Raw genomic sequence first — 24,801 nt, forward strand, 5'->3', positions numbered from 1 at the left:
ATTGCTCTTAACGAACGCACAATACACACGCACGCACGCACGTGGTCGGGCGGCCCTTTAGTGACTCTTCTTTGTCGAGACACGCGCGTGTCACAGTGCGCAGGCAGGGAGGGATCAAATTTATCGCTCCATCGGGGCGAGGTGCGCCCCAGGGGTCACAAATGTCATCAAGGCCGCCGATCCAGCTCCTTCTCCCCCTATCTTGTCCGCGATGAGATGCACAGCAAAAAATAACTACGGCGATCCCGTCATCCCAAGGCATCTGGACGGTTCTTTATGGTGCGCGGTTCAGTGTGTTTTGCTACTGATCGTACTCTCGCTAGCGCTCTGTCTCTCTCTCTTGTGTTCGCTCATCCACGGGAACACATTGCCGTGATAAGCCGCCACGGACAAGAATGCCGCAACGGTAAGAGAATCCGGCTTCATCCTCCCTCCCCCGCTCCTTCCACTCCCACCCATCCCAACAGCACCATCATCATCCCCTCCAGACACCCAGGCAGGCGCGAACGTAGGAACGCGCACGGTACACGCGCGAATCGTGCGTCTATCCACAATCCACCGCGCGACAGTCGAACGTTGGCTTGCGTACGGTTCGGATCTGTTTTCGCGTACCCGGTGGCGCATGATCGACACAGTGTCGTGCGCAAACCGAGCGTTTTGAGAACGGCAGAGAACCTCAGACACCTCAGTAGGCACCGAGCTTGTTTAAAGGCATCGCGTAAACATCAGCAAGGTGCAGTTTGTGAGGATAAGAAAGCGAATAGCGCGAAGCAATCAGTGTGCCATTTCCCCACCTCTCCAAAGTGCCACAAACACTACGGGGACTTTTTTTTTGTTTTTGCGGGAACGTTCCTCACCAGCAAGGCGTAAGGAATCGGCCCGAAAGCATATCAGCGTAAGGCACCGGGGGATTGTGAAAAGTGAAAATAGAACTGCGCTCGGTTGCTGATTAGTGCAGTCGCACAGCCTACTGTGACGCCATTAGTTGTTGTTGTTGCATCCACACCTATTCCAGTGGCAGGAGAAGGTGGGCCCTCCGGAGGAACATCACACCGTTCGATAGAGATTAAAGTTAGTTGCGCGTCTGACGTACGACCGCCCGGAGCCGCTAGACGTTACGCAATTCGCCTGTTAGGTGCAATCGGTTCTGTCTGTCTACGCGCCCTCCCCCAAAGCGACAAGTTCCTGCGGCTACAAGTGTTGGGTAAAGAAGGGACCCGTAATTGGTTTAATTGAATCGTTTGCATAAAACTTTCTACCGGAGTGTGTTCGCGCGTGTGTGTGTCTCCTGCGTTGCAGCACAGCCTACTACATATCGTACTTACAGTAGTGTTTGAATGCAACAGCCTGTGTGCTGGTGTCAGTTTTTTTTGCTGAAAAACGAAAGCTTTTCTGCACAGAGAACATGGAAGTTTGGTTGGTGTGTTTGGGGCTGTTCCTGCGCCTGCTGAACGTGCTGCTGAAACCGATCGTCGCGTTCATCGGCGGGCCGAAGCGGAGCGCACGCTTTCCGGAGATACGCAACGATATGCTCAACATTCCGGCGGTCGATCTGGCCGAGCGGATACGCAACAAGGAGGTAAGCCACGCCGTCCTGCACGGCCTTGACCTTTTACAGCACCGACCAAACGGAGCAGTGGTAGTAAAAATTGTTAAAGTTCAATCAACCAAGCAGCGTGTACTAAAGGGAGGGAGAGAGAGAGACGGACGAGGAAACGAAAAGGTACAAAGCGTCATCTACCGGTCGAGTGCACTACAAAACACCACAAACGGTGCTTTTTTACCGCTTCAATGGCCGCAGATGACCTCAGCCACTTACACCGGAGCCTACTTCGACGCTCTTCCTTTGGAGATCCTCCAAACTTCCCTTCCAATTCTACAAGGAAGTGTGTAGGGTACGCACCAGCACTAGGTTGCCAATTTGTTTTCCGGCTTGTTTGTTCTACCAACCGAATTGCGCGGGGTCTGTCCGAAGTGTACAGCAAGACCGTAAAGTAAACGTTTGCGCGCCCAGAGGCAGCAAAACAACGGTGAATGAATTTTCAAGAGCCACACACCGTTTGCTCGTGCCTGTGTGTTTGTTCTGAGTGCTTCAAACCTTCTCTTCCGCCGTCCCGAGTCATCGCGGATGGATGCGGATTAGAATCAACAGTGAACGGCAATAATGAACAATGCTCGCTAATTGTGTGAATATATGCGTTTTATCGCGATTTAGATGTGTGATGAGCAATAGGTACCGATTTCGTGTGCGATTGTAATTAATTCAAATATTAGGAAGACACTTTGTATGGCTTTTTTTACATATGTAAATATGCAAACTCCATCTTTGTTTTTTTATTATAATGTGTGCGAATAATGTTTGTGAGCAGTTTTACTCATGTCGGAAAATAAGACAATAAATTTGTTGCGGAATAAGTTCCTAGAGTGCACTCATGAGCCCCCAATCAATTTCGCATGGTAAAGAAGGGAAATGCGAGACAAAATTGTTAAGTTTTAGTCATTCAGTACACAATTATTTGAATTCATCTTGGCCTATCTACAAGTCTATTTTTGCTTCAAATCCGTTGCAGGATTTTACAGGAGTTCTTATAGTTTTAGGACCTTTTCTTAACTCTTCCTTTCCTTTATGTGATTAGAAGTGGATTTTACGGCCCTTCTTTGAGAGGCTCATTTAGAATCCAATAAGAATTTCTAAACAAGTTTGGGCTCGCCTGAACACCCCTGCATAATGGACGCCCTTCATACGGAGTCAGTATTAGCAATCATCGTGCTCTGTTGTTATTAGTTTTAAACTAATTAGTTAATTAATTTAGTTTTAATAGTTAGTTTAAGCTAAATTAACTAAAAAGTTACTTTCTAAAAAGACAAAATATCAGTGAGAGAAATTTTGATAAGAGAGCCTTTTTTATTATGATCCCCGTGGTACTCTCTTATCCAGCTTTTACTGCATTAATTACTTCCTTTGTTGATATAGCAAAGACTGAGGATATTTCTGTTTGAGTTGTTTATTTGTTATTTGTATTGAAAACTATTTGTATCATTCCAGGATAAGAAAGGAGAAAGGACATAAGCTTCCTTGGTTATCCCCATCCCAATACCTTGTGCTACTCTATCCATTGTTAGCACAATAAGCACGAAATTTAACAAAAAAAACTCAAACGGTAATCCTTATTGCTTTTTGCGGAAGTAGTAAACGACAAGCAAAACACTTTACAGCTCGTTTGACATACTTTTTTCGCCGCAAATCAAACAACTCACATCGTTGCGTTTTACAAGCACCGGAATAACCGTCAGACCGTCGCTAATACAATGCAGCAATGCTTCTGCCATTGTTTGAACCGATCGGAATAATACGCCATTAGCATGCTCCCGCGTTTCGATAGAAAGTGAACGACGACACGCTACTTCCAGCAATGGGCATGAATGGGGGTGTTTCCCTTGGGCAGGGAAGAACGAGTGGGACAGGGCGAGCGAGGGAGAGAGAGAGATAGATGAATAAAGTACACGCTAAAATTGAGACACAGGTGCGCTAAACAAACAAACAAACAACTAACCAGTGGCCACGTAATTAAGACGAATTGTTACGAGGGCAAGCCAAGAAGTTCTGTCTCGTTGCTTGGTAGTGGTGTACGCGCTGTGTAGGACGACTACCCGTTTAAGGTTGTTGGCATACATAATTGGCGCGCGCTCTAAGAGGCTCGACGACGACTTGAGCCGTGAACTCGTCCTGCCCAGAACGCCACAACATCATCAACAACAACAACAACAGCTTTGACCTCATCGTTCGGGTCGATACTGTGTGTGCGTGTGTGTGCGATATTGTGGCGTACAAATAATAAATGCCGCGCGTGTTACCATTCATGTTCTTGCAGTTCTTGCTCCAAGCCTGAAAGGGTTTCATGGTCTACCGTAATGGTCTTGGGGTGGCCTGTGCCTCTCAAGAAGGCAGTTGACCACCGTCGTCAACGCATGAACGCACGCATAATTTCTGCGCAGCAGAACCTGTTTCGAAATCGTTGCTTAGAATCGATTGCTTCAATTAGTGAGAGGAAGCGAAGCGGGCGGTAAGAGGTTGAATTGCTTTTGGAAAGCGAAATCGAAAGAAAGAACCGACCGGTCGGATGCTGTATCCGGTTCTGAATCGCTTGCGTTGTTGTTGTTGTTGTTGTTGAGATGTTGATCAAAAACATTTTGTTGTTTGCTGTCTGGCAACTTTTGCTTTCAGCATAGTCTGTTGCTTCCCTAATCAAAAAGATCAAAAGCGATCCTCATTTGCATTGATTAGCATGCGAAAGCAACCACATTTCGCGGGCTAACAGTCCCAAACGACGAATACCGTAAACGCTTCCAAGAGACGTATACCGCACCCACGTCCATTGTGCCGAATAGTTTCCCCCGCGCGAACATCTTGCTCGATCCCGCCGTCGAATCTCAACCTTGACCTTGGCCAAACGGTGGATGACAGTTTGCGGGCTTATCTATTTGTGCGCACGCGGAAGCTCAAACATAACGGAAGTTTTTCGGGGTTTTTCGTGCTGTTTCGCCATTGGCCGGGCGCAAAACTGGATGATCCGATTCGATGCTAACAGATGCTAAAAGATTGTGTACCTCATCCAGGGGGTCTGGGACCAAACAGGCTTTTCCAGTTTGCCCAGGTTGATACCGATCTAAACGCAAACTCTCGCACGCAAGCGATTTGTCCCCCAACCAAAGACAACTTCATCGCTGCATCGATGCGACGACGTGTACTGCGCTCAATGTCAATGAAATGGTCCGAAACATACGCGGCGGAACCACCCCCCCCCTCCCCCTCGATTTTTGTGCGTGACAAAACATGCGCACCACCAGTAAGTGCTGCCCACGTGCTGCTGTTGTGTACCAGCTGTTGAGCGTGCGTGATGATTATGCGCAATCGTGAAGCTTTCAATTGCGCCGGCGGCCGCGTGGTGTACGCGTACGCACTGTGGCGGTGTTCGATTTTTAGGTTGATTGAAAAAATGGCACAGTCACGTTGCGTTTGTTTGGAAATCAATTAGAATAACTTACAGACCAAAAAGTGAAACGTCTTCTTCCCCTCTTCTGTACTTCGGATGCCAGAGCGCTCTTTTGATGAAGCGTTACGGGTTTACATTATTACAAGAACGCATAAGCTCGTGGCGTTTTTATATCAAAATTTGACAAATTTTTGAGAAGATTGTTATTCCGGATACACAATATGTACCGTCATTTTCCACTACTGTTTTCCAACCATTGAAGTTGAATTTTTGATGCCGTAGGCCTTACTATTTCTGGGGGTTTTCTACTATTTTTTACCGGAACTCACAACAGAACAATCGGCGTTCGAGGTCTCTCGCCTTCTGATCATATTCCTTACCTTTTGTATCATTCCATTGCCTTTTTCTTACCTCTCGAATACTCAGAACAGAATTCCTTACCTTTATTATCATTCCCATTCCTTACAATCGATGGGAAACGGCTGGCTGAGACACTCCAAGCGATCTATTGATGGTTTGTGCTGGATTTTCATCTAGAATTGCCTTTCCGAGTGTCCATCCTCAAATATTAGTGGCACGCTTTAATTCAAAATTACCATACTTCATGTGTTGTCCGTTGAAACAAATAACAAACATACGCAAGTGGCGCCATCTAACGTCAAAATATTGATGCTAAAAATTAGTTACTATGAAAATGGGTTGTCAGAAACTGATCGTACAACGTGTCTGAGCTCATATTGTTGTTTACTTTTTATTCAGTTTGTTTGCTTCAAGGTTTCAATGTACAGTATTTTATGAAGTTCTTGTATAATTTTTATATTACGGGACACTTCCTAGCCCATTTCAATGCGGTACAAATCGAAAAGCAAAAAAAAAAAAACAAACATTAGCTCGCACAATTTGAACCGTAATTGTGCAATTGTACTCTGTTAGTTTGTTTCCGCTTCCATTCTATAGCAACCATTGATCTGAGTCTGAAATATTTGGCCTACTTTTCTGACGACCCAATCCATCTTCTTCCGGCCTTCCTCTCTGCATTCGGTCTGCCTGCTTGGCCTACTGTGGGATATAATCGTTTGCAAACGGCAACGCCACCCCGGTGGCGTCTAATCATCGCCCATTAGTGTGCCTGATCAGGTACCGTGCAAAAAAAAAGAGGATCACAAAAGCAATTGGCAAACACACACAGACAAATACTTGCTCGGAGAAACAAAAAACTTAACCGTGACTGCACAACAAAGAGGATTAGAGCCGAGAGTGGCCACAGAAACTGGAGGGAGGTGTCGCAACTTTGCAACTTCCAAACACTCTCCCTTTCTGACACGTTGTACTTTTGTGCTGTTTTTTTTTACCTTTTAATGTAATTGATACACAGCGATCGTTTAGGTGTGTGCTGTGTGTTCCCGACTAATGTTTCTTTGCACTTCCTTGCCCTCGTTTTACCGCCAGCTTCGTTCGGAGGATGTGGTACGCGCGTACATCGATCGCATACGCGAGGTTAACCCGCTGATCAATGCCGTGGTGGAGGAGCGATTCGAGGCCGCAATCGAGGAAGCGCGCAAAGCGGACGTACTGATCGGCGAAACGCAACCACTGTGGCTGATCAAGAACTACCCACTGCTCGGCGTACCGTTCACGGTGAAGGAATCGTGCGGGCTGCGCGGCGCTCCCATCACCGGCGGCTCCCTTGCCCGCAAGGGCGTGCGGGCGACGGTGGACGGTGAGGCGGTAGCGCATCTCCGAGCGGCCGGCTGCATCCCGCTGCTCGTGTCCAACACGCCCGAGTACTGTCTGAACTGGGAGTCGTACAATCACCTGACCGGGCGCACGCTGAACCCGTACGACAGTCGGCGAACGGCGGGCGGTTCGTCCGGGGGCGAGGGTGCCCTGATCGGGGCCGGCGCCTCCCTGTTCGGCGTGGGAAGCGATGTGGCCGGGTCGATCCGTGTGCCGGCACACTTCAACGGTATCTTTGGCCACAAACCGACGGCAGGTAAGGGCGAGAGAGTGCTTTTTTTTAATCAAATTCCAATCCGATTAATAACACTCTGCAACGTTCTTGTTTCAGGCGCCATCTCGATCCATGGCCACTTTCCGATGTCAACGGACGAAAAGTTTGCCCGCCTGCTGACGGTTGGACCGATGTCCCGGTACGCGAAGGATCTGCCCACGCTGTTGCACATCATGGCTGGACCGAACGCGTCCCGGCTCCGGTTGGACGAGTCGGTCCACACCAAGGACATTCGCATACTGTACGCGGAGGATATGGGCTTCAATCTGGGCCATCTGCCGGTGGATGATGACATTAAGATGGCGCTGTACCGGGCAGTGCAGTACTTCAAGGGCCACGGGCTGGTGACGGAGCGGGCCGAGTTCGAGCATATGGCGGACGGGATGGAGCTGGCGTTCAGTGTGCTGCAGTCGCTCACGGACGTGCCGAGCATCTTTCACAATCCGGAAAATCCGAAGGCTAGCCCCAGCTTGCTGTTGGAGCTGGCACGGTGTGCCGTTGGCCTGTCGCAGTACAGCCTCGCCGGTGTCATGTTCTATGTGATACTCGGGCTGAAGAACTTTTTCGCCACCGAGCGGCTCGAGCAGTACCAGCAGCAGGCAGCGGCACTGCGCAAGCAAATGATCGTAAGTAGAATGGATCGTGCACTTGGACCGGTTTCATGCATAATTCGACATCTACAGTAGTGCTAGGTAGATTTGGCAAAATATCCAAAAAATTCGGTACAGACTTCGGAAGATAGGTGCGCCCATCATTATCCGGAGTCGTAAAAAGTCGGAGTCACTTGGAGTCGTCTATAGTCATCTGTAATCGACTGGAGCCTGCCGGAGACGTCTGGAGTCGGAGTTGTCTGCCGGAGTCGGCCGGTGTCGCCTGGAGTCGGAGTCGTCTGTGGTCGTCGTCGCCGGTGTCGCCTGGAGTCGTCCGGAGTCGACCTGAGACCGCCTGAGATGTTATTGTGGTCAGGCATTTCATTTCGTGGTGTTTTTTCCTCTTTTTTCACTTTGTGAGTGTACTTCTTAAACTCTGGCCGACTCCCGCCATCTTCAACTTCGACCGATTCCGGTCGACTACGGACGGCTCCAGACGACTTCGAAGGACTCCGGACGACTCCGAGTCGGGCGGAACTAGTAGTTCATTCATTCCCCTCCCCCCCCCCCCTCTCTTAAAATACAGTTTTGAAGCTCTGTGTTACGCCTGTAAGGTATGCAATTGAGCGTACATAAACGCCAGATGTTATGCAATTACTTTTGTTTGAACTTGTACATGGTCCTCAATTTGTGTCGTTTACACCTTTATTCTCACCTTTATCATCTTTCTATGTCCCTTTCCAGGACATCCTCGGCACCGATGGTGTGTTTTTCTTCCCCACCTACCCGACGGCCGCCCTGCGCCACTACGAATCGTTCGGCCACATTATGGGCGTCGGGTACACGATGCTGTTCAATGCGCTCGGCCTGCCGGCCACCCACGTGCCGCTCGGGTTCGACCGGAACGGACTGCCGATCGGGATACAGGTCGTGGCCGCACCGTACCAGGACCGGCTCGGGCTTTGCATCGCGCGCGAACTGGAGGCGGCGTTTGGCGGTTGGAAGGCACCGGCCTGAAGCATGTGGCCTGTGCGTTGACTGAGCCAACGTTCCTTAGACGTTTTGGTATCGTTAACAAAGGTATACCGAGGAGGGAGTAAGGGAAGGGGGGTTAGGGTGTCGTTCGTTTTAATTTATATGTTTTATTTTAAGCAAAGCGAGCAAAAAAAAAAGAGCTATCGGGGCAATACAAATTTTACTTATGAAAAGAAAGTAATAAAGGAAATTCAAAACTAAACATAAAAAACGAGTTTAAAATCTATATTTCATGATTTGTGACTGAATTGTACAACTGGTTGCATAAATATAGGCATTATCGTAAACGACACGGTCTGATTGTGTGAAATGCGCAACTAAACGCCGAAATGTATGCAACACGTACGGTCGATGTCGATGATGCAATTTTCACGTAGTTTAATGTAAGTCAGTGATTATTTTATAGCATCACAGGAATATATCTGTAATCGCTGCATATGCTGGTATCAAAATGATTCTTCTTCTTCTTCTTCTTTGGCTCAACAACCGTTGTCGGGCAAGGCCTGCCACTACCACTAGTCGGTTTGTATTACGTATCAGGACAAGGGCAATTCGAGACTCGAACCCATGACGGGAATGGTCTTAAGTCGTACGAGTTGACGACTTTACCACAAGACCAATTTCTAATGTTTAAAAAATTATAATCAATTCGCTAGAATATAAAAAAGAACGGCCTGAGAAAGACTGACGTGTCTGTCCCGTGCCCTTGCACTCCGTCCAGTGAAATGACTATTAATCAAAGTTCAACCTAGTGACTTACCCCACTCTACATGTGTGAGTTTGTTTTTGTGTGTTCGTTTTTCTGTCCGTTTCCGTCAACGTTTATCGGCTGTGTCCCGTTGATAAGTGCCACGATTCGAAGCGGTTTGGAAGAAAGTGACCGCTGTGGGTTCGCGGCTAGCTGATACCGACCTGTGGCTGCGAGTGTGTGCACGCTGCGATAAGGGACATCTCGTCATCGTCGACCCCGGGTGGTGGTGGTGGTCGTCAGCAATGCAAGCACCAGGCCCTTCGCATAACGTCGCCGGACTTCGATCGGTACAGTCGCGAAGTAAACAGCAGGTAGTATCCGGTAGAACCGTAACTCGGTAGAACTCGGCCAGAACACCCTGCAAAGGAAGTTGCACCGCGTACCTGGTTCGACCTTTGCCCAACGGTTGGCGGCGACTAACGATCATTAGAATTGCAACGCTTCAATTAAAACCGTGTGTGTGCGCTAGCCGGTATTCGAGTGCATGTGTGTGTGTGTGTGTGTGATTGTGATCTAAGTAAATCCCAGATTTAAATTACTGTTCCGCTAGCTGGTAGGTGAACCCGTTATAACGCAGGTATCGCGTTCGCGTCGCGCTGCTGGGAATAAGAAACAAAGCGTTAGACAAGCGGCTGCAGGTGTTTTGTGCGGCTGCTGTGCAAAGCTAGCGACACAAGTGTCGCGGTCTCCCCCCCACCCCCATAGGGACAACAGTACCTCCCCCCTTCGCTCATCAACAATCGACATCGGACGCACCTTGCACCATTGGCAGTCACAATGGAGCTGCTGCTGAAGCTGGTTGCGCTGATCCTACGCGTGGTTAATCTCGTGCTCGAGCCCATCCTCGTCCGGCTGGCTGGTCCAGCCCGCGTCGACCCCTTTCCGGCGATACGGGACGAGCTGCTGCGGCTACCGGCAACCGAGCTGGCCGAAAGGATACGCCAGGGCAAGCTGCGCTCGGTCGAGCTGGTGCGGGCGTACGTGTTGCGCATACGAGAGGTGAACCCGCTGATCAATGCGGTCGTCGAGGAACGGTTCGAGGCGGCCCTCGGCGAAGCGGCCGAAGCAGACGAACGGGTGGCGGCGTGCGGCGGCGACGAGCAGGCAGTGAAGGAGCTGGCCCGCACCAGTCCGCTGCTCGGTGTGCCGATCACCGTGAAGGAAAGCTGCTCGGTCAAGGGCCTTTCGCTGGGCGGTGGAGTGGTACGGCGGCAGAATCTAACGGCGGAAGAGGACGGTGAGGCGGTGGGGCGGCTGCGCCGGGCGGGCGCTATCCCGCTGCTCGTGTCCAACACGCCCGAGTACTGTATGGCGTTCGAGTCGTACAACAACGTGACCGGGCGGACGCTCAACCCGTACGATCCGCGCCGTACGCCGGCCGGTTCGTCCGGTGGGGAAGGCGCGCTGCTCGGCGCGGGCGCATCGGTGTGTGGGGTGGGCAGTGATCTCGGCGGATCGATCCGCATACCGGCTCTGTTCTGTGGCATCTTTGGACACAAACCATCGGCAGGTAAGTTCCAGGGCAGGCTGCGTTCCATTTTGCTCGGTGCCGGTGGTGGTGGTGTGTGAGTGTATTATCGTAGAATGGGGGAGACTCGTGCAGGGGTTCCTTATCTTTTGGCTTACCACGCATGACTAAATGTTTTGACTCACCGATTAAACAGAACAGGGAGCTTATCGTGGTTGCCAAAAAAAATAAAAAAATAAAATAAAAATTGGTAAAATTGGTCGGCGCCTGTTCATGGTGAACCCGGACGCACAACCTTCGTTAGCCTCGTTACTATGCTGAACAAAGTGGCATGTACGCGGGCGCAAATGTAGCAGTCACGAGTAGTAGAGCGTCACGCGGAAAAAGGAAGCCAATCACGGAACGGAATATCGGAATACAGTGTTTAATTGATGCAGTTTACAAAGCTGTACGAACGCTGTTCTAGTCCGACTGGATAATGCTAATCGCTGTGACGTTATTTATGGCGTCGGCGTTCTCTCCTTCCACTACCGACAGTGGTGCCTATGTCTAACTGCTTAAAGTTTCATTACTTCTCGAGTAATAGCTTGCTGTCGGTACAATACGGGCAAAAGGAAATTATACGGAACGGCACAACGGCAGGTGTGATGCAATGTGTTGCTCAATTCATTCCACTGATTCACCCGCTGAAATCGAATTAATGCAACGGCTCCCTCGGGGTAAAACGCACGCTATCAGTAGATACAACGCTTTTGATAATAGATAACAAAATAACGCACAGCCACTTAGTCATGTCGCGGGCGGATCGATGTCGATGCACTACCATTAGCGGTCATTATTATTTACCCTTCGAAAAGGGAAGCCACCATAACGGGCACATCACAGACACGCTCAGTTCGCATGTGCGTTTATGCGCGTGCGTTTGTGCGCACAGTAAACTGCAAACAAATGCACTTTAATGGCGTAGCGCAAGGTTGACCGGCAGGGCGCATCTAACGTTCGTCCTCTGTGCTGTGTGCGTGCTCCCATTGGCGGTATTATTTATCGCCCGACCGAGGAAGTGGGCCAACAAATGTCGACCGATTGACTGGTCCTACTGGTCCGGAGGATCAACGTGTGGATACACACACCCTTATCCCTTCGTTAGTATGCGCTGCTCATCGCACGGGTAACGCTTGTTAGTCAAACTACGTGCCTGGTGGTTGAGTGAATTTATTAAAACACAATTTGCTAGATATTATGCAGGTCACCAGCGTACACCTTTCTACCATTTGCTGTTGATACGTTTTGCGCCACAGCGGTAATTAGTCGACCCTTTCGAATTGTGTCAACTGTTGGTGGCTTATATTTCAGCTGCAGCAGAATAGTAACCTCTAATGCTGGTGTTGGGATTTTCGTATAGACTAAGCTCTTCACTGACAATTATCCTGCTAAGCATTGATTCTTATTTTCCATTTTTTGGAAGAATTAAACGATCAACGCCTTTTATTGAACTGAACAAAAAAGGCAGTTCTTTCAACAGGCAATTTTCACTATTTGCCGACGGATGCACTATATACTTGAACAATTTGGTGAACACGGCTCGTTCATCTACTTATAAAAAAGAACCGAATGAACTGATCAGTTTTCGTTCGTTCTTCCCATCTCTGCTATGGATGTTAAGTGTAAGATTAAGAACCGTATAGTTGTCAAGTAGCACGGTCAAACAACATTCCCGGCATGGGTTCGAGCTCCGTATGGATCGAGCTCTCCATACTGATTATCTTGGTATGGATAAAACCAATCGATCACAGATAGTGTCACGACCTCCCGTCAAGATCAACAACGGGTGTTTTGAACCAAACCAAAGAAGAACCGAATCTAGTAACCCTTGACCCCGGCCTTCTTAGGCAAACGCCTGAAGGTATGTTATTTATTTTTTTAAATATTTGGTCTCATGTCTTGATAAAAATGAACAAATAAGAGGGAAACTAATTAAGTGTAGTGCGATCGGGTGCTGTTTTCTTTGGGTCTATACTAGTGATGTGCTCTCTGGAGCGCTCCCACGACTACGATCCGACTCCGACTATTCCGACCCTGGCAAAATAGAACCACTAGATCCGCCCGGAGTCGTTCGGAGTCGTTCCGAGTCGGAATCGTCCGGAGTCGTCCGAAGTCGGTAGGAGTCGTTCAGAATCGTCGAAGTCGTCGGAGTCGTCCGGAGTCGTCCAGAGTCGTTCGGAGTCATCCGGAGTCGTCCGGAGCCGATCGGAGTCGTAATCATTCGAGTTGGCCGGAGTCGATCGGAATCGAGCCGCGTGTTTAAATTTGCTTGTGATTAGGCATTTCATGCCGTTGTTTTTTTTGTATTTCACTTTGCGCGTACACTTCGCATATAGGCCTTTGTTTCGAAGGCCGACTCCGGGTGACTCCAGACGACTCCAAACGACTCCGAACGACTCTGGACGACTCTGGACGACTCTGGACGACTCCAAATAATGCAGGGCAGACCTAGATTCCGAATTTATCGCAGTCGGATCCGAGTCTACACTAGTCTACGCATTATTATTGACTTTATTACCACATCGTAGCATAATACCGGACTTTCCCAGAGGATTTTTGGTTGGTTCCCTAGGATTTTTGGATGCCTTCCAGACTTTTGGATTCGTCCCACGATTTATTGAACGTTTCCCAAACATGTTTGAACTATTTGCTTTGAAAATGCTGGTGCGATGTAACAATTCAAGCATTACTACCGTACTTACTGTAAACCTCACTCTCACTCAGCAACTAATAATCATTATCGTTTCCCCAACCTCTCCCACCGCTTCACAGGAATCGTATCCATCAAAGGGCACATGCCCGTCTGTGGCGATGCACACTTCGACCAGTATCTGTCCCTCGGGCCAATGTGCCGTTACGCCAAGGATCTGCCGCTGCTGCTCGAGATTATGGCAGGGCCGAATGCAAGCCGCCTCCGCCTAGCCGAACCGGTCAACGTGGACAAGGTGAAGATCTACTACCCCCAGAAGCTCGACCTGACCGTGAATGCCGTCCCGATTGCGCCGGAAATTCGCGAATCCCTGCGCAGTGCGCTGAAATACTTCCAGAACAAGGGCGGCTACACGGAACCGCTCAACTTCCGCTACTTCGCCGACAGCATGCAGCTCGCCTCGACCGAGCTGCAGTCGCTCACGGACGTACCGAACGTGTTTGCCACGGCCCGGCCCAACCTGCTCTGGGAGCTGCTGAAGGTGACGTTCCGCCAGTCCGAGCACACGTTCGCGACCATCTTCATGTATCTGCTGTCCGCGTCGAAAGCGACCGTGAGCGAGCGGAACCGTGCCCGGTACCGTCAGATGGCGGCGGAGCTGAAGCAAGAATTTACGGTAAGTTTCTAGTGTTTGTGTGTGTGTGTGTGTTTGTGTGTACTGGTTCTAAATTGCTGGTGCAATCTCACCCTGCCCGCAGGATAAGTTGGCCACCGACGGTGTGTTTCTGATGCCCTCCTTCCCGAAGCCCGCCCTGCGCCATTACGAATCGTTCGGGCACGTCACCGGGTTCATGTACACGATGATCATCAACGCGCTCGGGTTTCCGGCCACGCAGGTACCGCTCGGCTTCAACCGTGACGGGCTGCCGGTCGGCATACAGGTGGTGGCCGGCCCGAACCAGGACCGGCTCTGTCTGGCGGTGGCGCAGGAGCTGGAGCAAGCGTTCGGTGGCTGGCAGTTACCGAAATAGTACGAGGGGGAATGGAACAAGACAAAAAACATCGACCGGACACTGATATCCGATACCTGTGCCACGGTTGCCTTCGACCGGAACATTCCAGCCTATTTCTTACACGTGTGTTAATAGCTTAGATGTGCGTAAAAGCACGTACAGTGCGAGTCATGCTAGTAGAAGGAGGAAAGTAAAAAATATTTTTGTTATTTTTTAGTAAATAAAATATTAATCTGTAAACAAACCAAAACAGATATGTGTGATTGTGTCTGTATTACTCACTATAAAAGTAAAGAAAATGTATGTTTTTTTCGCTCCCTCACTGTGTTGTGACGAAACGGCTTGGTTGTGTTCTTCGAACCGGTTCCGCCCACGGCATGCTCTGTTACTGTTACTGTAGCAACCTGCCTCAACGAAAAGCCCTCCCTGCTTACCGTCTGCCAGGCCGTCGTCCCGTTTGGTGCTGCAGAGGACGTTTGTAAGGATTCCTCCGAACGAACGAGCGTTCCATTGATGGTGGCCGGCAATGGTGGGCTCTATTACACCATCGTGCAGCGACCCTTCGATCAGTTTCCGCAGTCTTTCGGCGTACGTTGGTAGACAGACAGCTAAACAGCTAGTGTGTGTGTGTGTGCAGGTTGTGTCCCTTTGGGTGCATCGTCTTGGGGGAAACTTTGCAAAAAACCCCTTCCCGACAGCCGCCACCAACGGGTAGTTGTGTTTCGCCACACCTCGGCAAAGATTATGGCAGTGCAGTGTCGCCGTGACGCCGGTGCATTTTAGTCATGGCCTACCAGAGCTATCAGAGCTCCTCGAATCCGGTGCTGCAGCGGGAACGGCTCGGTTACTATGGCGAGCGAGACGGTGCGTACTCCCGCAAGCTGTCCCTGTTCTTTGCCACCCTGTGCGTGGTCGACCTGTTCGGTGTGTTCCCGATCGTGGCGCTGCCGAAATCCATCATCTCCTGCGGGTTGTACGGGGTGCCGCTGGTGCTGTTCGTCATTACGCTGCAGATCTACACGGCGGTCGTGCTGGGCCGCTGCTGGACGATAGCGGAGCGGCTAGACCCGTCGATAGTGGCCAAGAATCGGTACCCGTACGCGGCAATTGCCGAGTTCACGTACGGCAAGCGCATGAGCGTGTTCGTGACGGTGCTGCTCGATCTGACCGTGTTCGGTGGTGGGATACCGAACCTGCTGGTGGCCGCACAGAATTTGCAGCTCCTTGGGGCGCGCGTTAGTGATGGATCGTTGGAGCTTTCGTTCTGCTACTGGCTGCTCATTATTGGGCTGTTTCTCTGTCCGATCATGTGGCTGGGGAGTCCGAAAAATATGCGCACCCTGGCGAGCGTTTCGGTCGTGGTGTGCAGCAGTGTGGCCATCCTGACGTGGATCTCGATCGGGGAGGACAGGTCGGCGTCGGGAGGGTGGACCCCGTTCCGGGACATTACGCTCGGGCTGCCGCCGTTCGTGCAGCTGCTGAAGGCGTACGGTATCATTGCGTTTCAGTTCGACATCCATCCGATGCTGCTGACGATACAGGTGGACATGCAGCACAAGCGGCACATCGGGAAGGCGGTACTGTTTGGCATCGTTACGACCTGCAGCCTGTCCGCGGTCACCACGCTGCTGACCGCGTACCGTTATGGGATGGATGTGCCGAACAATGTGCTGCAGATACTGCCTAGAAGCTGGTCACTGTACCTGACCATACTGCTGGTGACGCTGCAGCTGTGCCTGTCGAGTGCGGTGGGTAATTCGGCACTGTTTCAACACATCGAGGATGTGCTGGGTGCCTCGAGAGGTAATGTCCTGCTGCATCCTTGCTATGTGCTGTGCTCCGTGTCTATTGATCCGTGTCTGTGTCCTTCGGTCTTTCAGATTTTACCCTCAAAAGGTGCATCATACGGTCGACGCTCGTGTGGTTGGGCGTTTTGATAGCGGAAATCTTACCCCGGTTCGATCTGGTAATGGGCATCATCGGTGGCACGCTGACCGGACCGCTCATCTTCATACTGCCGCCCCTGTTCTACCAGCGCATGCTGGAGCTGGAGAAACTGTACAGCCAGGAGCTGAAGCGATCGTACTCTACCGAATCGTCCCAGGTTTCGGAAGATCCGCTCGACGATTCGGACACCGATACGCTCGGCGAGACGCGCCGCACCTGGTACGGGTCGATCGGTTCGAATAGCTCGTCCATGTCGATGGCGATGGTGCGAGACACGGCCCGGAAGTGGGTGGCGTCGCTGAGCGTTCGCTGCACGGAGCTGTGCCGCTTCATGTACAGTGACTGTATTCTGGCCGGCTCGGTCATTGTGTTCGGGATAGCGGCCACGCTGGCGTCCACGTACTACAACATGTTCGATGCGCGTGATACGCAGCGCTGGTTTTCGTGTCTCAGTGCGTGGCGTCGCTGAGCAGACGAGGTGGTGGTGTACATATTCCGTAACATTTGGAGCACATTGCAATCGAGATGTGTTTAGAGAAAGATAATGGAGATTCTATTCTGTGACACGAGACATCTGGCCTTCTAGCGGACCCATCTCCATGTTGGGCTGGAAGAGGTTCAGGTTCAATAGTATTCTTATCAGTATAACCAATAACCATCTCAATAAATAGATTGTGTTTGTGTAATATACCATGACATCTTTTTTTATTTCACAAAATAAACCAGCGGTTATCAACAAACATTGTATATTATGTCACTGTTCTTATAAAAAATAGTTACAAAAGAACTTAGCTTACGTCCAAGGACGTTTCCAAGGACTCTATTTAAAGCACTTTGTTGAGAAAACCTGCACTTTTTGAAGTTCAATCTACTTTGGCGTAACGGCAATTTAACGAAATGTTTAAATAAATCAATCTTTATTATTCCATGACGGTCGACCGTTGTGCGAACACGGATAATCGGGAGCTTACGGTCGAGGCTGTCAATTTTCCCGATGTAAACAAACATGCCGTTGTCAACAACAAACACGCGGTTCAAATAAGCGCACAGTAACGTTTCGGAAAAGTTTGCTTAATAAAAGGAAAGTAAAGCTGTACGCTACTTACGATGGATCCCGGATTCTGTCCCGATTGTGGTTCTATCCTGCCGCCACTGAAAAACTCCAACAGAGTGTCCTGCTATGGCTGCCAAAGCGAGTTCGATGCTGCGGGTAAGGGCGACTGGCGCTGCTGCACCGGCGGCTGCTGCTGTTCCGCTTTTAAGGGCGCGATTATCATATGTTTGTACGTTTGCAGCATTCGGCACGATGGAAACAGAGTATACGATCCATTTCAATTCGTATGCCAATAAAAAATCGGATCAAGCCGACCGTGCCGAAGGAGAGGAAGCCGAAGGACCGATTGTGAACCGACAGTGTCCCAAGTGTGGTAATGATCAGATGTCGTACGCCACTTTACAGCTCCGATCTGCGGACGAAGGTCAAACCGTATTCTTCACCTGTACAAAGTGCAAGTAAGTGTTTGTTAAGCCATCTGAATGATTTCTATTTTACTGATTTATCTATTTGTGGTGGTGCTTTTTTAGGTACAAGATGTCGGAAAATTCATAAATATAAACTGTACCAAATGAAGCAAAAGTGGAAAACAAAAAATGGTGTAAATACGACTGCAATGTATTGTCGTGTGTATGTTGTATCCGAATTGTGATAGACATTTTTCAAATGATAAGGTGCAGGAAAATATAATTCCATGTGTTTTTTTTTAAGTATCGATTAAATCTCGCTACGTTCGCAGTTGATTCAGAAACTATTGATCCTTAAACATTTGGCCATATATCGCTGTACGAACGACGACAAATAGTGCGGGATTACATGCACTTACTACATGGGTTCAACGTAAAGGAACATTGTACAACAATTAATGGAATTAACTTGCTTGTGCCATGTTTATTTTAATTTAAATTTCTCTAATTAATGCTCAACTGGACTGTGCGTTAAATTTTTGATGGTATGATTTTGTTGAAAATTAATCCTTAATTTTGTTCACTGAAAATATAGCAAATGTGCGTTTTTTTAATTTACATGATTTTTGTATTCTTCAAACCAACCGCAACAATTTTGTAATTTTCGATCCCATACGTCAAGTGTCAAAACTCAGCAAAAACACCTTCTGTCTAAGCACCTTGAACTTGACAGCGGATGAACCGGGTCTGCGCTTGGCACTGCACATTTGGTTGAAAAAGTTCGAGGCGTGTGGCTGTACATCCGCGTAAAGTGGGCTGATAATTTTACTTTCCCTGTGTGAAAAAGCACGAAATTGGTGAATTTTGTGCCTTTGCTGCGCGCGTGAGTGGTAGAAGGTTGGAAATTACCGGTGCTGTCTAGTGGAAGTTTGTGTGAATTAGGTTTTTGAAGCGCATCGCTTGAATCATGAGTGAAAAGCAGGACCCACAAAATGGCGATCACCAGAACGGCCGCAACGATGATGATGTAAGTTAAAAACAAGCAATTACCTACATCTGGGAGGGTATAGTGTTAGAAATGTGTGATAAATTAAATATAGGACCGGATAAGATCCTGCATTTTGATCCCCATGGAAAGGCTAAGCTTGACGCTCTGAAAACGGGTTGGCAATCGAATGTGCTCGATGCGACGGGCGCCATATTGAATTGGCTGAAAATGATGCTTACGATGGGTGTGTGCGTGAAGCCTGCCATCGAATGAAAGTAAAAAAAAAGCCACAAGCCGGCCTCCATGATATGTACCTGCGTAAAAAAAAGCTTCTTATTTTTCATAATGCTCAAATTGTACGTCGAAAATCATATTGTTTGAGGAATTCGTTTTTTGCTTCAATTAAACAAAATAGTTTATTTTATATATTTTCTTTTATTACTTTTAACCCATTCATTCTACGGATGCCACTACGGAATGAATGAAATTGATCACGAATGTTCCATTGCAACGACGGACTTTCCTCGCATCGTTGTGTGTGTATGCAAAGAAGCCGTACAACTGGAGTAATTGTGTCTGTATTACTAGGTGGGGGAATGGGTTGAGATAGAAAATACGCAGGTTCCAGGTTTGGCCTGCTGTGTGTGTATGCGATTACGGTCACTGGAGAATAATTCATGTGAGCGGCGTCCTATTTCTGTTAACTCGAGCATTTTGCTGTAATAATCTGCGCATGTATTGAATCGCTCGTTACCATCTTCCTTTACCTGTTATACCTGTTCAAAGGTGTTTCCCGACGCTGTCGCGCGCTCTGTGATGCAGAGAAATGAACATAAAAAACAGCGAAAAGAAGACTTATCAATGCCATCCCTGCTAATCATTGCCCCTATGTGAACCATTTTTTACAGGAGATTCGCGAACCGGAACATCTGCGTAAGCTGTTCATCGGCGGTCTCGACTACCGCACCACGGACGATACGCTGAAGGCGTACTTCGAGAAATGGGGCAAGGTGGTGGACGTGGTCGTCATGAAGGATCCGAAAACGAAGCGTAGCCGCGGGTTCGGGTTCATCACCTACTCGAAATCGTACATGATTGACGACGCGCAGGCGAGCCGGCCGCACAAGATCGATGGGCGCGTGGTCGAGCCGAAGCGGGCCGTTCCGCGACAGGACATCAACCGTCCGGAGGCCGGCTCGTCGGTGAAGAAGCTGTTCGTCGGCGGTCTGCGCGATGACTTCGACGAGGAGCATCTGCGTGAGTACTTCTCCAAGTACGGCAACGTCATTTCGGCCTGCATTGTTACAGATAAGGATAACGGCAAGAAGCGTGGCTTCGGTTTCGTCGAGTTCGACGATTACGATCCGGTGGACAAAATCATCTGTAAGTATGCTAGGGGGTGGATCTGTGGATCTCAGAGAGACGAAAGTTGTCCGTTTTGGAAGAAGAGTGACTGATTTTGATGGTCTTTCTCTTTATTTTTGTGTTTGTTGCAGTGCAAAAAAGCCACACCATCCAGAACAAGCTGCTGGATGTGAAGAAAGCACTGCCAAAGCAAGATATGGACCGGTACAAGAACGACATGGGTCGTACCGGTGGTGGTGGCGGTGGCGGCGGTGGTGGCGGTGCCTGGGGCAACCAGCGCGGCAGCGGTGGTGGCGGCTGGAACAGCCAGCGCGGTAGTGGTGGTGGTGGTGGTGGCGGCTGGGGTAACCAGCGCGGTGGTGCGGCGAACGATTGGAACAGCGGTGGGTTCAATAATGGTGGCGGTTTCAATAACGGTGGCTTCAACAATGGCGGCAACAACTGGAACAACGGTGGCGGCAATCCGTGGGACAATGGGTGCGGTTCGCAGGGTCAGGGCGGTTGGGGCAACAACGGTGGCAATTGGGGCGGCAACAGTGGCGGCGGTGGTGGCGGATGGGGTGGCAATGAGTTCGGAAATAACTACCAGCAAGGATACAACGCCGGTCCGGTGCGCGCCGGGGGCAATTTCAACCAGCGAGCGGCACCCTACGGTACCGACGGTAGCTATTATGGCACGTACTAGTCGATAGCTAACCGATTAACTTGCGTTTCCAGGCAACCAAGGGGCTGGTCGCAGCGGAAGGTACGGCACTAGCCGTATACATTAAATTTGACGAAGAGAGAGAGAGAAAAAAGAGTGGATGATGTCCCGTAAGATTGAATAAGTAAGAATGCCTATGCTCACTTTGCCTATCATCTTCAAACTGTCTATTTCTCGTTGTGCATATTTTGAAGCCAAAATAACTGCTCTTACCACATGTTTCTTGCGTCTTGCGCCGGGTTCACATACACCGCATCGCGTACACGAACGTGTGTGTGATAGCGATCGTTAACGAACTCTGTCCGACAACCACCGTTCGCTCGCTCACCACTTGTCTTCTAACCACGCCATACACCGTCTACTGTTGTTGACCGCCCCCATACTCCCTCCACCCTCTGCCGCCGATCGCACATGTCGCTAACGCAATGTGTCCCCAGATGTATCTTTGTGCGTCCCATCGTCTCTTTCCCATCCACAGCACAGCTACCACACACAAGCAAGTGCAACGCGCGGCTCTTCAAAGGTAAATATGAAAACATTTTTCTTTTCAGTGTGACACATTCATTATCGCAACCTCAAGCTCCATTTTTAAATTCATGCATAATTTTATCCATTTTTGTTGTACATCAATTTTATTGTAATCATTCTTTTATCGAGCAATTGAACGAATTGTTTACATTATTTCTCCTTATCGTTTTGCATCCGGTGTACGACTTGGATGGTATTATTTCCTTATCATGAAATATGTGTGTGTGTGTGTGTCCCAGTTTTGACTAGACTTGTTCTTTTAAGGCTTTACAAGCGACATTCGTAGGATAAAGGCGAAAAAAGCGAAGAAGGTGTAGCTAACAATATCCAGATTGTGATGACGTGCACCAAGTAGTAGATTATGTGCGTGTGTGTGTGTATGTTTGTGTGTTTGTGAGAGAGTGTGTGTGATCACAGAATTTGTCCTGTAATTTTACAGCAGTAACACAGAGGTGGAGTTTTGCCCATTGCCACCGATAATTGCCCACCAGTCGAAGTGATATTGTAAAGCGAGCTTCTTTACCCTTCGATTTACTGACACTTGCTCACAGCATATAACAGTTTGGCCGTAAGATTAATTTTACCCATTTCCCCCCTGTCTATGCATTGTATTTTAAACCATTTCAGTATTTTGTTTCTCTTAAACTTTAGCCCATCCACGGCAATTTAGGGTAGCTCGTGATACGACTGGATTGAACATTTGACACTAAAATCTCTAATTTCCAAAACCATTTGTATTTCTCTTCATTCCTATCAGGTACAAAGCAAAGTTTTAGAAAGAGGCTAGAGCCAAAAAAAATGAAGGTACATTACATACTCAGTCACAGTGAGCAAAACAAAACCATACTCAGGCAGAGGCACAGTGTGTGCGTGTGTTTGGCATGGCAGAGAATGCATGACAAAAAGCAGAGAACAGATGTGCATTACCGTATAAAAGGGCTCGATGGGAGAGGACAGTCATTCGAAAAGTGTGGAGGTTCAATCGATAGGAGCTTCTTCACCCAAGCCAGCACGTTAACAACAGGAAGGAGAGTGCAGGAGCGCGCGCGTGCACACACAAACACACAGGCGAGATGAAGGACAGTGACGAGAGAGATATATATTGAGTAGTGGAGAAGGTACCCACGCGCATTCATTTGCCAGGATCTCAGCTCCACCTTGCTCTATAGACTAGTCCGCATTAACCCAGCAAACATCAGGCGCGTGCAACCCTTCCCTCGTCAGAGTTTGAGCGGTTTTCTTCAGATCGACGTACAAAAGCAAAGCATATATCTAATGTGTATGAGTGGTTAGAGCTATCGCATCCATCCCAGGAAAGCAGCTGCATTATCCGCAGCACCACACAACAGGAAAGCAGTCGACATAGAGGGAGGCACATTGAGTGTAGCATATGACAGTGATAGAGAACAGCATTTGAACAACTTCATTGCTTGCTTAACGTCAAGTTTTGCCCCGGTGGTGGTCACCGACATCGTTGCTCTAGTATGTGTTCCCTTTCCTCCTATTTCTCGTCTTACCGGGCAGTGGTGGTTTTACAAGATCGGATGAGAATGAGTCGTTAAGAGAAGAAGTATATAGACAACAACGCAGGTCTCTCATTTTATACGAACACTGCTGTAGAAAGGCGGAAATAAAAGTCTTAGCGCGTTTTAGCGTTTGACCTTTTTGAGTGTAGCGCTACAACTGACTTGGATGAAATATGTATCCCCTGCGAGTAAAATTTGAGTAAAACATACAAAAACAGGAGAAGAAGAAATATACCGATGAGCAGCAGGAAAACAAATCTTAAAAACATGCAACACACCAACACAAAATGGCTCGGTGGTGGTGTGTAAATCTCTCAACTACCTTCATTGTTGGTGTACAAGCACAGTAACAGCCCTTGTGTTTGCTATGAAACGGATAGCAAGTATATTATATTTATTAACTATAAATGTATAGATGTATGGAAGTATAAACTAGACTAGAGTTTAAGACCAGGGATTGCTCGGTAAGCGAAGTTTGATTTACACTACAAAAGAATTTAACCAGTTTTATACATAGCCATCCCCACAGAAATACACAAACTCTGACACACTTTCACAGCTAACAATCGTACATCAGCTTCTTGTCGTTCAAAGACACAGATGGTTGTTTTTCATTTCAAATAGGAAACAAAAGAGAAAAATGCAACTCGCTTTGAGTTTCAAAGCGACGGTAAAAAAAAAATATTAGAACAATCGAAAAAGTTCAGTTATAAAAACAAACACAAAAGATATAGCGCAAGAGTAGACAAGTATAAAGTACTAATTTAGGAAATGATGAGAAAGGAAAAAAGAGAAAAATCGTCCAGAAAAACAACATGACTAGGAAGTTGAGACAACAGGAACGAAAATCGTAAAAATGATAAAGAGCGTATATATCGTGTACACTGAACACACAGACCACAAGCAGAGTTATTCATACATATTTGATTGTATATAGATTGACGTTTGTCTTTTTCGTAAGGTATAAAATGATTTTTTTTAAATATCATTGAGTTCTCCATCGTCGCACTGCTCGCAATAGATGAGTTTTAGTTCACTAGTTTGGTTCGATTAAAATGGTATGGATATATAGAATAGCGCCGCTCTAAAGCAAATAAAAAGCAATAGGAAAAAATGAAAGGTTTCGGTTGTGTTATGTAGCAGCAATTATCGTTTTCTAACGTATCAATAGTAAACCAATTTCTTACGTCGAGAAATCACTCTTATTAGATTCATAGTGATAACATTTGAGTGATCCTGATCATATCGATCTTGGTTCGGTCACAAGGATCCTCTTCTCGTAATTGATTTGATCACAGTAATTGAAATAGAAGTCCCTGCAAGATAGGAAGAATGCTTTCCGCCGTTAATTAATGTATGAATTATTGAAATACACTCACGTGTACCGTTTCAAATTAGGTTTGTTCGATAGAGATATACTACACAACATAATAACCTTGCTAAAACCACCCCTGTGCCCCGTTTATTATAGGTTTTTTTTTCTGGTACAACAGCATATTCACGTGTATAACCTACCAACCCCCCCCTAATAATTATAATAATTATCTCTCCGGTGCGAGAGGAGAAAGAGGGAACACAAAATAAAACAAATACAAAAACGAAACCAAGCTATAGCTGGAGAAAAAGCATCTTTTGAGAGTAAGATCATGTCGCAGTAAAACAAAAATAAATTAGAAAAGAGTATAGAATCGTCCGTATATCTATTTAGTATTTCGCATTTCGTAACTAT

The 24,801-nt window shown here is 48.0% G+C and overlaps 5 protein-coding genes across 5 annotated transcripts; all 5 read left to right on the forward strand.

Moving 5' to 3' along the window:
* Positions 1–553: 553 nt before the first annotated feature.
* On the forward strand, positions 554–8,841 carry LOC120908741 (fatty-acid amide hydrolase 2-like). The gene is made up of 4 exons (XM_040320062.1): positions 554–1,579; positions 6,444–6,987; positions 7,063–7,631; positions 8,340–8,841. Exons 1-4 carry the CDS (start codon positions 1,406–1,408, stop codon positions 8,610–8,612), a joined length of 1,560 nt encoding a protein of 519 aa, XP_040175996.1. The 5' UTR covers positions 554–1,405; the 3' UTR covers positions 8,613–8,841.
* Positions 8,842–9,539: 698 nt separating this feature from the next.
* On the forward strand, positions 9,540–14,597 carry LOC120908742 (fatty-acid amide hydrolase 2-B-like). Its single transcript, XM_040320063.1, has 3 exons — positions 9,540–10,891; positions 13,664–14,217; positions 14,300–14,597. The coding sequence occupies exons 1-3, from the start codon at positions 10,159–10,161 to the stop codon at positions 14,570–14,572; spliced, it is 1,560 nt and encodes a 519-aa protein (XP_040175997.1). The 5' UTR covers positions 9,540–10,158; the 3' UTR covers positions 14,573–14,597.
* A 325-nt stretch (positions 14,598–14,922) lies between these two features.
* On the forward strand, positions 14,923–17,191 carry LOC120908743. Its single transcript, XM_040320064.1, has 2 exons — positions 14,923–16,357; positions 16,435–17,191. The coding sequence occupies exons 1-2, from the start codon at positions 15,340–15,342 to the stop codon at positions 16,968–16,970; spliced, it is 1,554 nt and encodes a 517-aa protein (XP_040175998.1). The 5' UTR covers positions 14,923–15,339; the 3' UTR covers positions 16,971–17,191.
* A 317-nt stretch (positions 17,192–17,508) lies between these two features.
* On the forward strand, positions 17,509–18,302 carry LOC120902211 (DNA-directed RNA polymerase I subunit RPA12). The gene is made up of 3 exons (XM_040310776.1): positions 17,509–17,711; positions 17,797–18,013; positions 18,086–18,302. Exons 1-3 carry the CDS (start codon positions 17,609–17,611, stop codon positions 18,108–18,110), a joined length of 345 nt encoding a protein of 114 aa, XP_040166710.1. The 5' UTR covers positions 17,509–17,608; the 3' UTR covers positions 18,111–18,302.
* A 401-nt stretch (positions 18,303–18,703) lies between these two features.
* Positions 18,704–24,769, forward strand: LOC120902204 (heterogeneous nuclear ribonucleoprotein 87F). Its single transcript, XM_040310764.1, has 5 exons — positions 18,704–18,989; positions 19,859–20,333; positions 20,447–20,968; positions 21,033–21,541; positions 22,304–24,769. Exons 1-4 carry the CDS (start codon positions 18,930–18,932, stop codon positions 21,083–21,085), a joined length of 1,110 nt encoding a protein of 369 aa, XP_040166698.1. The 5' UTR covers positions 18,704–18,929; the 3' UTR covers positions 21,086–21,541; positions 22,304–24,769.
* The last annotated feature ends 32 nt before the right edge of the window (positions 24,770–24,801 follow it).

This window comes from Anopheles arabiensis, chromosome 2 (assembly GCF_016920715.1).
Source record: "Anopheles arabiensis isolate DONGOLA chromosome 2, AaraD3, whole genome shotgun sequence".
NCBI classification, from domain to species: Eukaryota; Metazoa; Arthropoda; class Insecta; order Diptera; family Culicidae; genus Anopheles; species Anopheles arabiensis.

What these genes read in the sequence shown, in the direction of transcription:
- LOC120902211 (XM_040310776.1), top strand. Translation starts at nt 17,609, where the DNA reads ATGGATCCCGGATTCTGTCCCGATTGTGGTTCTATCCTGCCGCCACTG. An exon ending in AAGCGAGTTCGATGCTGCGG is followed by an intron (nt 17,712 to 17,796) that starts GTAAGGGCGACT and finishes GTACGTTTGCAG; the next exon opens with CATTCGGCACGATGGAAACA. An exon ending in TTCACCTGTACAAAGTGCAA is followed by an intron (nt 18,014 to 18,085) that starts GTAAGTGTTTGT and finishes GTGCTTTTTTAG; the next exon opens with GTACAAGATGTCGGAAAATT.
- LOC120908742 (XM_040320063.1), top strand. Translation starts at nt 10,159, where the DNA reads ATGGAGCTGCTGCTGAAGCTGGTTGCGCTGATCCTACGCGTGGTTAAT. An exon ending in TGGACACAAACCATCGGCAG is followed by an intron (nt 10,892 to 13,663) that starts GTAAGTTCCAGG and finishes ACCGCTTCACAG; the next exon opens with GAATCGTATCCATCAAAGGG. An exon ending in AGCTGAAGCAAGAATTTACG is followed by an intron (nt 14,218 to 14,299) that starts GTAAGTTTCTAG and finishes CCCTGCCCGCAG; the next exon opens with GATAAGTTGGCCACCGACGG.
- LOC120908743 (XM_040320064.1), top strand. Translation starts at nt 15,340, where the DNA reads ATGGCCTACCAGAGCTATCAGAGCTCCTCGAATCCGGTGCTGCAGCGG. An exon ending in TGTGCTGGGTGCCTCGAGAG is followed by an intron (nt 16,358 to 16,434) that starts GTAATGTCCTGC and finishes TCGGTCTTTCAG; the next exon opens with ATTTTACCCTCAAAAGGTGC.
- LOC120908741 (XM_040320062.1), top strand. Translation starts at nt 1,406, where the DNA reads ATGGAAGTTTGGTTGGTGTGTTTGGGGCTGTTCCTGCGCCTGCTGAAC. An exon ending in TGGCCACAAACCGACGGCAG is followed by an intron (nt 6,988 to 7,062) that starts GTAAGGGCGAGA and finishes TTCTTGTTTCAG; the next exon opens with GCGCCATCTCGATCCATGGC. An exon ending in CACTGCGCAAGCAAATGATC is followed by an intron (nt 7,632 to 8,339) that starts GTAAGTAGAATG and finishes GTCCCTTTCCAG; the next exon opens with GACATCCTCGGCACCGATGG.
- LOC120902204 (XM_040310764.1), top strand. Translation starts at nt 18,930, where the DNA reads ATGAGTGAAAAGCAGGACCCACAAAATGGCGATCACCAGAACGGCCGC. An exon ending in ACGGCCGCAACGATGATGAT is followed by an intron (nt 18,990 to 19,858) that starts GTAAGTTAAAAA and finishes CATTTTTTACAG; the next exon opens with GAGATTCGCGAACCGGAACA. An exon ending in TCCGGTGGACAAAATCATCT is followed by an intron (nt 20,334 to 20,446) that starts GTAAGTATGCTA and finishes TGTTTGTTGCAG; the next exon opens with TGCAAAAAAGCCACACCATC.